The sequence below is a fragment of the Anomalospiza imberbis genome, chromosome 7 (assembly GCF_031753505.1).
Source record: "Anomalospiza imberbis isolate Cuckoo-Finch-1a 21T00152 chromosome 7, ASM3175350v1, whole genome shotgun sequence".
Lineage (NCBI taxonomy): Eukaryota > Metazoa > Chordata > Aves > Passeriformes > Viduidae > Anomalospiza > Anomalospiza imberbis.
In genome coordinates this window covers 14,389,189-14,403,247 of record NC_089687.1, presented here as the reverse complement: position 1 = coordinate 14,403,247, position 14,059 = coordinate 14,389,189, and the positions used below count along the sequence as shown (strand labels likewise).

Here is a 14,059-nt window from a genome sequence, read left to right as displayed (position 1 = left end):
TGTAGTCTGTATAACTGATCTTGCCAGTCTATAAACCTTTGTGTTCAGCCATAAAGGTGTTAAGCATTACAGTGTTCCTTTGTGGCTGTACTTGTGATAATTTGTGTTTTTACTAATATCATTGCTCATTAACAGAGTCTGTTGCTTTCTTACCTACATTCAGCTCAATAAGCAAGCTTTTCCGTCGTTGCTGATCCTTAATTGTTACAGTTACCTACTAGAATTGAGTTTCAGAATTGAGTTCCACGTTTGTAAACTGGTGCAGCAATCTGTATAGCATTGGATTTTCATCAATAAGAGGACAGTAAGCTTAGGTCTAGATTAACAGCAGATTTTAGATTCTGTGTATTTTTACACTTACAGGGACAACTATCCCAAGTCTCGGATGCCAAGAGCACAGAGCTATCCAGATAATCATCAGGAATTCTCAGGTAGGCAGAAATCACTGGAGACACACTAGCTTTCCAAAACTGCTCCTCTTGCAAATAATAGGGCTTAGAAGGGATGTTCACATTGGAGTAGTATTGTATTACACAAACGTATGTTAGAACAAAGCAAAGCAACACCAAGCACACACAGTGAAAGATACCATGGAAATACAAGAAATTTCTCGTTTTTTCCAGATTATTATGTGTGACACCACTCCTAGTGGGTGTAGTGTAACTGTCTGCCTCTGTAAAAAGAGCAAATGTTGCAGTGCATAGGGGCATGCACACTTAGTTAAATTGGACTGTAATATCTCTCTCTTAAGTTGGTGTCTAACTGTGGTTAATTTATTTAATTTGGAGGTGGTGTGGTTTAACCCCAGTAGGCAGCTAAGCCCCCCACAGCTATTTGCTCACTTCTCCATGAGAGAGCCCAAGGGGAAAAGTAAGAAAACTCATAGGTTAAAATAAAGGCAGTTTAATAGTACAGCAAAAGCTGCACACACAAGCAAAACAAAACAATGAATTCATTCACCGCTTGCCATCAGCAGGCAGGTGTTCAGCCATTCCCAGGAAAGCAGGGCTTCATCACTCCTAGTGGTTACCTGGAAAGACAAACACCATCACTGCAAATGTCCTTCCTTCCTCTGTCTTTCTCCCAGCTTTTGTTGCAGAGCAAAACCTCAGATAGTATGGGATATCCCTTGAGTCATCTGGGGCCAGCTGTCCCAGGTGTGTTCCTTCCCAAATCTTGTGCCTCCCAGCCCACTCTACCAGCTGGCAGGGTAGTATGTGAAGCAAGAAAGCTCCTTGATTCTGTGTAAATGTGCTTCAGCAATAACTAAAATATGTTAGCTGTGTTTTGGCCACAGATCTAAAATGTAGCACCATACATGCCACTATAAAGAAAATTAACTCTATCCCAGCCAAAACAAGTTCATGGAGCCTTTGTTTTCTTCTCTGTGAAATAAGTATCACTTTGAAGTGCTCATGACTTCTGTATTTGAAAGCACTGCAGAGTGAAAGGATGGAGAGCTGTGTGCTGTGCCTATAAGTTAATCATCACCACTAATGTTTTTTCATACAATACTCTGGCTCAAATCTAAGTTGTTATGCAGGGCTCAGGATGCAAAGTGCAGTGGGTAACCTTGAAAGTGTTCTGAAGTGTCTTCTCACAGTCATGTCTCACTACAAAACTTTGCTGTTGAATAATAATTAGTTTCCAATAAATCAAGAGGCTTTTGTGTTTCTTCAGTTTATTACATATTTTGAGGCTTCTTTTTATTTTGATTGAAGTTTTATCCAGATAAATCTGTGATGGTGAGTTTTTTCTTTTTAGAATTCTGGAGTGCTTAACAGATTGCACCACTTTTAAATAAAAATAAAACTAAAACTGTGTGTAAGTAGCATTTAGGTGGCAGAGATAAGTACCAAAAGAGTTGGAAATGTCAGAAATTACTTTGCCTTTTGTATAATCCTAATCTGGTTTATGTGTGTTCATTACAGTGACTTTTCTAGTAAGATCATCTTGCAATATTTTTTAATGGCATTTGTTGGGTTTTTTCCCCATTCTGTGTTCTGGTATGTTAACAGTGGGATGGACAGCAATCATTAATTCTATAATCAGTATTTATTCTCATGATTTGAAGTGTAACAGAGGCAGAAAAAAATATCTATCTGACCTAGTCTTTCCTTCTGCCACCACCAGTACTGAGCTTCTACATAGGGGTGTGCAATGTTCCTGTCTCAGAATATATTCCTAGTCATGTATTGCTCAAGGGTTCTGTAAATGCAAGATGTTCTTCTGTGATTTGATAGATTTTTTTCCTTCCACAAATTTTTCTTGTCCCTATTTCAACTTGGATAAACTTTCTCAGCATCAGCTGTAGGTTGCAACAGAAAGTTGTGCGATTTACTGTGTTTTATGAAGAAGTATGTGCTTTGTAACTTTTTTTAAGGCTTGTTTTTTTTTTTCTGTTACTGTTTTTCCAGTGGATTTTTTTGTTTGGTTTGGTTTTTTTATGGACCTTTTTGCTCCCTTTGAGCTGTTGCTTTTCTAGTATATAGAGGCCTACATTCCTTATGGAGGAGCAATTTGGATCTTTGATTATTTCTGTGCTTCTGAATATTTTCCAGTTTTACTGAATTCTTTGAAATTGAGTACACCAAAACTTTCTTCAATGTATCTTACAGCATTTAATTTTCTTCTCAGCTAATACAAAGAGTTCAGCTGCTGCTTTTTTGGAAGTCTCTATCACAAACCTTTACAGAAACCTACACTGTATTTCATCTGCAACTTTATTATCGAGTCACATAGCCTCTTAAGGGCCTTCTCTAATTATTCTGTTGGTTTTATTTCTAAAAGTAATTTTGTCACCTCCCTGTTCCTTGTTCTGTACAGAGAATTCATGGATAATTAAACTGCATGAGTTTTAGCCCAGATTCCTGTGGACTGTTGACTCTTTCCTCCCTTATGTACATATCTTCTAACCAATTATTTAGGCATGAGGGACTTTTTCCCTTATCTTATAATTTTCCCCCTCAATAACTATTAAAAGAGGATCTTTTAAATGTGTTTTAGTAATTCAAGCTGTGTTAACTCATTCACCAGTTTTTCATATTTATACAACTTTAAATTATATTCTTTGGAATAGTTTCTCCTCTATAAAGTATTTTTAAAACTGGAGTAATCAGGCATTCTGCTGTCCTCCAACATTCTTTTAAGCAAGAGGTTACAAACCACTTGAGCTGTTGAATTCTTGATCCTTTGGGACTTCTGACTGAAGTCTTTTTAGTTCTTGCAAATTGTGTGATATTGTTCTATAAATCTTTTTCCTCTGATGCTTCAACCCTTCATATCCTCTGATACATTCGCCCATTGTAAGTTTGTATTACCAAAGTGATTAGTTTAACATGCTTTTGTCACATTTTAAATTTTGAAATTAATAATTTTATTTTCTAGTAGAGTATGATATCCCAATATTTGAGAAATTTGGAAAGGGGGGGACTTATCCCAGAAGATATCATATTTCATATCATCAACAAGACTACAATGATGGTAAGGACTGCAACAATTTTATTAATCTGTTTTTCTCATCTAAAAATGTGAATAAAATTGTAAAATCTTAATGAAATTAAGTGAAAACATTGACAGAATTGAAAGGTTAAATTATTTTCCCCAACCTCACTTGCTAAGCTTCTAATGATTGATAGAACCTCTGAGCAGTTTTATCTCTGGTAAAGTTATGGATTACGGAATTCCTGACTCATATGTACAACTGTGGAAATGTTTGCTATCTTTGGCCACACACAAGCCATACAGTGTAAGTTTCTGACCTTTGTAATCCTTTTCTAGCTGAAGTAGGTATGTAACGTCTTGTTTTGCTTTAACAAATCCCAAGTACAGTGGAGTTCCTGTTAACAGTTTCTTAGATTAGAAGAGTAAATAAAATTTAAGATCAGTGATGTAAACTGAGAATTAGTTGGTGAAATAATTTTTTGGAATGCAAGGCAGCACTTGCTAATGTGTCCAAAAAACTGGTTTGGACAGTAATTGATATAAATTTAACATGTGTTAAATTTCTAAAGGAAGTAGAGAGGAGCAGCTGAAGAATTTTCATACTTCAGGGTGTGTCAAGCGCTAGTTGAGAAAAGTTACAAAGAAATGTGTCCCAAGACCAGATGGCTTCACTTGCAGTGTGGAATGTGCAGAGCAATAAATGGAATTATGTTACAGGAATCACAGAAATATCAAACTGAGGCACTGCAAAGTCCAGTCCCTTACTCTAAGGGAAGATTTAAAGAGGCAATGATTTGTCACACTGATTTTCAAGTAAACTCTAAATTGACTTCAACAGAAGACATACTTCCTTTATGTTACCAACTTACAGGATAGCTTATCTTATAACTTAACATTCCCTGTCTCCCAAGACATTTTTCTTCCAAATGAAAATAGTAACTAGTTACTCTATTTTAACACAGTGAAGAATTGGTCATTGCCCTTATATATCATCACACACATACCTGGTTTCTTGCCTTAGTTTTCTTCCTCTGCCTGAGCTGAGGCTTTTCTCATGGCCACTTTATATATAACACAGGATATAAGCAGAACTTTGTATGTAGCACTGACATTAATACATTACAAAATGACCCTACTTTCTGGTTACCATTTTGACTTTCTCTTCATACTTTGGTTACATTTTCTTACATCATTTTCTTCATGGCATCAGGCCAACCAATTGCTTTACACTTTGAAGTTTCTGCATTAGATTTCTCTTTAAGTATGTATGTTGTACTTCCTTCCTGAATCTCATCTTGTTGATTTTTGAATCATCTCAAACTTCTGATACCACTGTGAATTTTTATTTTTATCTTTAAATGGACTTTCAGCTACACTTATCATGATGTCATCTGCAATATTTCAGTGTGTTAAGTTCAATCATATGCACATCATTAATTAAAATAGTGCATGGAGGTGGACTGAACATAAACTGCTGGGGATGTCCACTTAAATTATCTTCCCCTTTGATGAGAAATCACTGACAACTGCTCTGAATCTGTTTTGAGTATAATCTGCATAGTAAGATGGTCTGCAACTCTTCATGAGTTGGCTTGTGAGAATGTCCCATTGAAATGGGAAAATTGGATTAGCTACATGAGACAAACCAATTATGACTGGTTTATCACATTTTTATCTTTTCAGTGTGAATAAAACTACTTAATAACTTGTTTGCATATCTTTCTTGGAATTTAAATTGTCCAGACTAATGTATAAGTCTGAGTCTACTATTTCAAAGATATTTTATCTGCTTTTTTAGTCCTCTGGGAACTCTTCCTCCAGTGTAGTACCTAATGAATCAGATACCCCTTCAGTTATTGCTGAGTTCTGTAGGATGAAACTTAATCATGAGATGCTATCCTAAAAATAGTTGTGTTATCTAAATAGATTAACATAAACTGTATTAGTCATATCTGGTTGTAATTAGCATGTTGAAGATCAGTGCTCTGTTTTTTTATTCTGATGCTGTAGCAATCTCCAAATTTTGCATTGCTTGTGTTTTGATTTTTAAAATACTTTCGTGGTCTTCCTGTTGATTCCATGTGTCAGTCATTTTCTGAATTCAATTCTTTCTAGTTTACAGAAGGAAGAGGCTGGCTTGGGCACTACAGGATTGTAAACATGGGTTTTGTTCTCCTAAATATCAGAAATTTGGTATCTGCACATTTAATAGAGCAATAAAAGCAGAGACACTGCATTTTCTTTTCTCCTCTTACAGGTCTCCAGGTGTTTCAAGCTTATATTTCAGAAAAAATCCAGAATTTGGTCCCAGTTTTCATCTTTTAAACACAAGATTTTGAGTCTGTCTAGTCCTTATATACATCTTTGATGTTTGTTTTCTTCTAGGTGGAAAGTTAAACCAGTAAACTTCATTATGATTGTGTCCTATCCTCTGCTGTGGCAGATCAGAACGAGATGATGTAGAACTCATAGAGTATTTGCATGCACACATTGCATTGCAGCATAATTTTGTACTGTAACTTTTGTGTTCTGTGTATATCATTGAAGGTCGTAAAACTTTTCCAAGAGCCAGAAGGACTCAGGGCAACAGCTTCCGATCTCCGGTTAGTTTCAGTCCCACTGATCACTCGCTGAGCACCAGCAGTGGGAGCAGCGTCTTTACGCCGGAATACGAAGATAACCGAATGAGGAGGAGGGGCAGTGACATAGACAATCCTACCCTGTCAGTCATGGACATCAGCCCACCCAGCCGCTGTAAGTTCTGGCATTTTGTGAATCCCGCTGTGAAACTCTTACTTTTCAAGTATATCATGTCAAAACCTAGCATGCCATCCAAACACATGGCATTAAATAAATGTTTTTATCTCTCTAATAGGCAAAGGTCAAGACTGTGCTCATCAGTATTTTCATTGCTTACCTTGCCAAGCTTCATGTAGACTTTCAATTGGGATTTACATCTGTGATAACAAAACGTTGTAAAAGTGATTTCTTAGACTTCTTAGGACCTGAGAAGGGTTTTGTAGGTTGTATTTACTATTTATTCTTGCAGATATTGGTCATGTTTTCAGTTAAACTGTACAGTTTTAGTGGTGCTGCTTCATACTTGTGGTAGAATTTCAGGAGCAAATATACTTTGTGTTGACTTCAGTAGCTCATACCTTGCAATTATGTCTCTATTTTTTAAAAAATAAAGTGGTTTGTTTAACATTCTTTTTCTGTTTTTCAAATTAACTATTGCTAGTTGTTTTAAGTATATCTAGTTCTACCACAACTTATTTTGTGAATAAATTTAAGTAGCTAATATTTCCCATCTTACAGGGAGTTTTATTGATCTTTGTAATTTATATGGTGAGGTTTAGGATGCACAGTCTCTATTGTTGAAAAAGTAGTCTTTTAAAAAATTATTTTCTGTGTATTCCAGTTTTTCTCGATCAGCTGAATAACAAGCTCATTTGAAAACCAAAACATACTTATATTTTCAGCACCGCGAGCTCCAACTAACTGGAGACTTGGTAAACTGCTGGGTCAAGGTGCATTTGGCAGAGTATATCTGTGTTACGATGCTGACACTGGAAGAGAACTGGCTGTTAAACAAGTTCAGTTTGATCCCGAAAGTCCAGAAACCAGCAAGGTAAGAGATACCAAAGAGAGACCTTGGAAAAGGCTTCTGCTGAAGTGGTGTGTTCTAGACGAGACTCATTCCTTTCCTTGAACAGGATGAACATGTTTTAAACCATGTGGTGTTAGGAAACCATGTCCTTTTTAGGAATTTTTTGTTTCTACTATAGATAATTAGTCTGCTTACCTGGTTTCGATATTACATCATATTTTTTAATTTTCAGACAGATCCTTCTCCTGTGAAGATGCATAATTTGATTTGGTGCCGTCTCAGTCTCTAAAATCAAACAATCTATTACGAAGTGTGCTCTGAAATAGATAATTAGTTTTACTAACAGAAATGGGAAGAAGTTACATTTATAAGCACAAAAAAGATGTACTAATATGTGTTCCTGAAAACAAATTGCCAAAAAGAAATTGGTTTTGGCTATGAAGACAGTTTGAGATTCTTACCTATTTTTTCATCTTTTTTGGTGATATTTCTGTGGTTGGGGGTGGGGGCGGCATTGTTTGTTTTGTTTCTTTTAAATGTTGTGCATCAAGACTAGCTGCTATTACACACTGTGTTTATCCCTAAAGAGCACAAGTTTCCTTGTTAGTTTATTCTCTCTCTAAAGTTAAACTCTATCTTTAATTACTGGATGCTGAAGTAGATAAACAATTTAAAAGCAGCACCAATCCACTGTTTCTTTTTCCCCCATACTTGCTGGTTTTTACAGGATGGGAAGAGAATTATTACTTTCCTTACATCATGACTACGTTCTGCACTGTGGGGAGCAAGGCCAGGGAAAAAATGGGTGTAAGCATGATTGCAGAATTGAGTGGCTGCCAGTTATAGTTGCTGCTATTAGTGGTATAGGATCAAAGAAAAAGTCAATAATCATGTGTGCTGTAGATTCCTAGTGTAGTTGTTGTTGCTACCTCTTTAAAATGTGTTACAGAACAACTCGTTATGTTTTGGAAATGTTAAAATATGGTAGTATCTCTCCAGAAGCAACAGTTTTTTGAGCTCACTTATAGCATTTTGTAGTACTATGTGCCTCTGTGTGTAAAAAAAAAATCTGTTTTTCTTTCTAATCTCAGAAGTATGAGGATATCCATAACAGGCTATGACAGATAAAAATTCAGGTTTTGATGAAAAACTTCCAGGTGAAATTTGGAGTTTAGTCAAGTTTGAATTTGTAGGTTAGTATTTTTCCAGAATCTAATTGTACAGTCCATTTCAAAATATCTTACTTCCCGTTTGCAAAATTTGTGGTATTTTAGATGGCTTCAGAGAAAACACCAGCTGTTAGTGTTTTCCTGTGTTGGATTTCATTATTACAATATTAAGTGGTACTCAAAGGCATTTTTAAAGTATAGTCTATCATCCTGGAAAAGTTAAGAATTAATGCTTATTATTCCACCACAAAGATTAAAAGGTGGAGTGGTTTTCTGTGTTTTGTTAGATTTTTTTTTTTTACCCAACGTGTGGCTTATGACATGTTGCATAATGATCACTGACCTCATTAATATATTGATATCTGCTGTGCTCTGAAACAAATATAACTTCAAGAAAAGAGAAACAATGAAAAACCAGCAAAATCATCCCAAAGGTAATGTATAGAAAAGACATCATTTTGGTTGTTTTTAATTACCTCAATTTAACATTGATATTTTCTTGTTATAAATTGCAAAAACTTTACATTAGCTGTAGGAATATTTTGTTACTTAGTTTGCATAACACTTTAATATGTACACACTGCTCTGCTTGAAAAAATTCAAATCCAAAATCTTAGTTTTACTACATCAAGTATGGTAAATCTGTCCTGTTTGGTCCTTTCAGGAAGTAAATGCACTTGAGTGTGAGATTCAGTTGCTGAAAAATCTGCTGCATGAAAGAATTGTTCAGTATTATGGCTTCTTGAGAGATCCACCTGAAAGGACACTCTCAATATTCATGGAGTACATGCCTGGGGTAAGCAAGAGAGCTCATCCACTTTAGCCATTGATGGCGTGCAGTGTGATGAGCACCCAAGCATTCAGCTTTGCGTAAAAGATACTTAAAACTGTCCAAATTAAAGCCACCAAAGATGGTGCAACCTCCTGTCTTCTCCATTGGTTGCTTGAGTTTTCAGAATTACAGTGGTTTGTACAAAAGCTCTTTGTGTTTGGTTTTGGCATAAGTGGTGCCTGGCATTGTCTTTGAAAAGACAATATTATCATTAGTAAACTCTTAAATCTCCTTGAATTTTATTGTTTTGTTTTGCCACACTTCAAGTATTTCTGGAAAACAAAAAGTAGCTGAGATGGGGGTGGGAATAAGAGCATACAGAAAATAATCTAGGTGCTTACTCCTTGTGTGGCACCTAGTACATGCTGAACTGCTGTTCTTCTTTGTTAGGAAATATTGTAAGGTCAGAAAACTCTAGATTTTCATTTTCTTACCAAGTGGGGTCAGCAGAGCTAAATAAAATGTGCTCCTATAAAAACAGAGGCTCTGTATTTCTGAATAGTTACAGCAGTCTACTTACTATGAGACTCCTGAGGGGAAAAGCAGTGTCTGGGCATTGTTTTCTTGGTGGTGGTGCTTCTTTTTTTTTTTTTTTTTTTTTATTTTTTGAGTTCTGAGTCTTGTTTTATGGGACATCTTGAAATCTTCTGAGATTTGGAGAAGTGACAGAAGTAATCTTAGTAGTTTGTAACTCCATGTGATGGAGACAGGTTATACAAAAATAGTTGCAAAACTAGTTGTGATGAAGTTTTTATTTAATCGTATTTTAAGCTAAGATTTGCTTACCGCTAATTTTTTACCTAAAGCACCACCCTAGAGTACATGGTGGTTTTTCACTTGACAATGTTTTTTTCTGAGTATGAGCTAACACAAAGGGTGTTATGTCCATCCTGAGTGTCATCACTTACCCATCAAAAAGTTTGAGGGTGCTTTTCTCTTGCTGTACATTGGACTGGAACTATTCAGCTGCTTGCAAGTTTTAAGGTTAAATCAAGAAGAATTGTAATTTTAAATGTCTACGTTTCAGGCATAAATTTTATTGAATTTCAGTTGAGTTCTAGAAGTGTTAGTGCTTTATGCTTCTGTGCCATAGGGTTCCATCAAAGACCAATTGAAATCGTATGGAGCACTCACAGAGAACGTGACTCGTAAATACACGCGGCAGATCTTGGAAGGAGTTCACTATTTGCACAGTAATATGATTGTCCATCGAGATATTAAAGGTAATGAGAGTTCTGTGCACAGTGCTCATTATTACTGATCCTTTTTCAATCTTATGTGAAGCACTAAAATGCAATTAAGTTTGAAATACCAAAATACTGACTTAAAATCAGCGTTATTGCTTTCCATCTTTTAATCTTGTCACTGTTGTAACCTGGGGAGGGAAAAATAAGCAACTTTGGGATGTTCTAGCAGAGTTCTGGCAATATTTCCTCCTCAGTCTTCATCTGTAAAACAAGCAGGATAAATTCCTTTGATTTTCTTTTACTATTAATAGCTTTAAATGAATTGGAAGATGATGTCATTAGAAATAGAATGTGCAGAGCAAAGTATTGTGACTCTAAAGTTTAAATTCACAGAGTTTTGTTTCACCAATTATGTAGAAATTACGCAGCACTTCACTGGTACAAGAAGTAACTGGCAGAGGTGATTTGCCTGATCAGACTTCTTCCATTTTACTGCTAGGAAGCCTGGTGTAACATTTCCTTTTTGTAGATAGGTGCAGGTGACTTGCAAGTGTTGCATAAGCAAGGTGTGAATATGTAGGAAGATGGTGATGTGCAGATTAGGTGTGTTGAACACAATGCTGTTGTATTCCCTAATATTTTTACCATTTTTCTGTTGCTTTATATCAACGGTGTTTTGTTCCAAAGCAGGTTGAGATATCACAGTCATAGTGATCAATCACTGTGTCACACAGTATCAATTTGTACATCTTGTGCAGATAACCATTTTGAATAAATCTGTAACACAGTTTGAGGTGTTGCTTTAAAATAGCACGGAGACATTTTCAGTTGTGTGGAAATTCCTTTCCCATTTATTTTAATTTCCCATGTATGCCACATTCCTTGTTTTGTCAGAAGAGCTTTACAAAGGGACTTCCCTTTCCTGGAAAAGGCTTAGGATGGAAACCAGTGTGTGCAATTCATCATTTTCTGAACTCCAGAATAGGCTAGTAGGAATGAACGGAGAAAGTAAATTCTCTGGCTTGAAATCCTAGGTTGATGTTGAATTGTATCACTGAATCCAAACTTCTGTTACTGTTTCCCATGCCAAAACCGTGAGTCTTTCATGAAGGTAATGCTGTGTTCCCTTCCTTCCAGGAGCAAATATTCTGAGGGATTCAGCAGGCAACGTGAAGCTTGGTGACTTCGGTGCCAGCAAACGACTGCAGACTATCTGTCTGTCTGGTACGGGAATGAAGTCTGTCACAGGAACTCCCTACTGGATGAGCCCCGAAGTTATTAGTGGAGAAGGGTACGGCAGAAAAGCAGACATCTGGTATGTTAAAAACCCCTTCTCTACTGAAAAGTGTCATTTCATTTTCAACAGAGAGTAGGTGTTGGTTATCTGAAGCTGCTGTGTTTCATCCTGGGATTTAAGCTGAAGAAGGTGGCAAATGTGAACACTGACAGTCATATTTGGAGAGTCTTAACACTGAAATTTAATTTTTCACATGGCAATTTCTCAGCCCATCAGTTTAGAGATCATGAGAGAATCCTTTCAACTGACCTTGCAGGAAGTTAGGATTACCAAACTGTTTGTTAGTTCTGAAGAGGTACTGACTGAAAGCACTATGTGAAGCTTTGTAACATCAGTTCAGTCAATGTGTTGTAATGAAACTTCAGCACCAAAATACCTTTGATGTAAAGCAGAAAATAAAATGCTACTCCTCTAAAAGTTGAACACTAAAGAGTGAATTTGCTAGATTTAAAAGGGAGTATCAAAAAAAATTGGTTTAAGTTGTTATTAAATACATAAGAACTAGGAGCACAAGGTAGGGAAAGGTAATTTGCAAAAATGAAGGTTAGTGAAACATTATATATGCCACAGTCTAACATGGCTGCAGCCATGGACAGATGACTTTGGCAGTGAGACTCCTCGCACTGCAGCTGATCTGTGAATATGCAGTAATGGGCAGGCAGCAGCAGAAGGGCTGGAATAGTAACACTGTGTGTTTAAAATGGAACTATATTGTATCCAAGCAGTGGCAATACTTTTAACCTCAGGGAAATTAATTTGGGCTACTTCAGATTACTTAGTAATTGCTCTGATATACATGAAAATAGGTCAACCTTATAATATCAAGCAGCTGACTTGTTCAAATTTGAAGTATTGGTACCAAGGTTATTGTGTGTTTTTTGGTGGAAACTTAAGAAAAAATACTGAAATTAGACAGCTGTCAGTCAGTAAATCCTTACTGGGTAAAGCAATGTACGTCTGTTTAAGCACAAAACTTCTTGCCATATTTTTCAAGCATCTTGAAAAACATCGAAACTTTCTAAGAATTGGGAAATTGTTCCAGCCTATTAATTTTGCAGTATCGTTCACTTGTTAGTGGAAGATGCTGATCTTTAAGGACTTCTGGAACAAAGTTTCTCTGGCCATATGTATGCCCTTCTGCCTTCCTAAATTTTTTAAACATTGTTCCTAAACAAAGATTGTTTAGGAACTTAAACTTTTGTTTGTTAATCGAATTATCTTTTTAGTATCCTTTACTAAAAGAGAAGATACCTTTAAGTAGGTCTTTTGTTCTTCAGCTACCATATTATGTTTGCACACGATTCACTGGTGAAAACTTGTGCATTTCTAATGAGCTGGCAACTCACATGGCATGCATGGAGCTTTCCTTGTGCTTTGCATTTTTGTTCAGCCTCAAGGAGCAGGAAAGCTTCCAAGTGCAGTGCTGAGTGTGTGGCCTGCTGACCACTGGATGCTGGCAGTGCCCTACCACAGTTGGTATTGCCTGGATAAATATGTAATTATCCCTTCACTGAGGTAGTGGCTTTCAGCCCAGGGAAGTAGTAAAGTGGAGACATAGGTAGTGATTTGTGTAACTCTGAGATAAAGGTACAGCAGTATGTGCTGGTTTTTTCCAATGCCTGTTTCATGCTGAAGTTACTCTCTAGTGTTACGTGGACCCTGCTTATTTGTGATATTTTAGTCTCTCTCTGCTATTTCTTGTTTTCCTGGAAGGACATAACTCTGTTGTAACCTGCTGTTTCACTTCTGCCTCTGTTTCAGGAGTGTAGGTTGCACAGTGGTAGAAATGCTCACTGAGAAGCCCCCATGGGCAGAGTTCGAAGCCATGGCTGCCATCTTTAAAATTGCCACTCAGCCAACCAACCCCCAGCTCCCTCCTCACGTCTCCGACCACGCTCGGGATTTCTTGAAACGGATTTTTATCGAGGCCAAACTGCGACCGTTTGCAGATGAACTGCTAAGACACACGTTTGCACACTATCACTAACACCTGCCTCAACTCAGCTTGCATCTACTGCATTTATTTTCTATTTGACTGCACTTTTATTTTTTATTTTTTACAAAGAAAAAGGAGAAAAAAGACAAGAGAGAGAATATTCTCTTGAATCTTTGTTTCACTTAGATTGTAAACAATCTAAAATTTGTATCTAAAATGAGAATCTTCTCTCCCCCGCTCCCACCAGGACTAGAACTTTTTGTTTCTATAATGTACTGATGTGGTTGATGTAGATAAAGCACTTTAGTACATATTTGTTCCTTATTTAAAGAGGAAAAAAATTACAAATGCTTGGACAGTCAGGAACTGTGTGACTTTTTCTGACACCGCTGACTGACTCAGGGTGCAGGGAAAAATAGACATGCAGCTAAAGGACATGAAGGTTACTTCTATGTGATTCTTATCTATATTGTAGGTACTTGCAGCAGAGAGTTCTAAGTTCTTACTGTATTTTAGCATTTAATCAGTTTCTGGAATGTACAGTTTAAACAGGAACATGTGGTTCTGATGAACCTGGAAGAAAT

The 14,059-nt window shown here is 36.6% G+C and overlaps 1 protein-coding gene across 4 annotated transcripts in view; it reads left to right on the top strand.

The window, feature by feature from the left end:
• Nucleotides 1–13,633, top strand: part of MAP3K2 (mitogen-activated protein kinase kinase kinase 2) — a 44,046-nt gene extending 30,413 nt beyond the window's left edge. For 3 of the 4 annotated variants that reach the window (XM_068195485.1, XM_068195486.1, XM_068195488.1), the window contains 8 exons: nt 364–431; nt 3,388–3,483; nt 5,992–6,198; nt 6,927–7,075; nt 8,888–9,019; nt 10,149–10,278; nt 11,380–11,557; nt 13,301–13,633. In XM_068195485.1, the coding sequence (XP_068051586.1) occupies nt 364–431; nt 3,388–3,483; nt 5,992–6,198; nt 6,927–7,075; nt 8,888–9,019; nt 10,149–10,278; nt 11,380–11,557; nt 13,301–13,526 (1,186 nt within the window). In that variant the 3' untranslated portion in view covers nt 13,527–13,633. The remainder of the gene's footprint in view (nt 1–363; nt 432–3,387; nt 3,484–5,991; nt 6,199–6,926; nt 7,076–8,887; nt 9,020–10,148; nt 10,279–11,379; nt 11,558–13,300) is intronic. The other variant, XM_068195487.1, reaches the window with a different exon arrangement.
• The last annotated feature ends 426 nt before the right edge of the window (nt 13,634–14,059 follow it).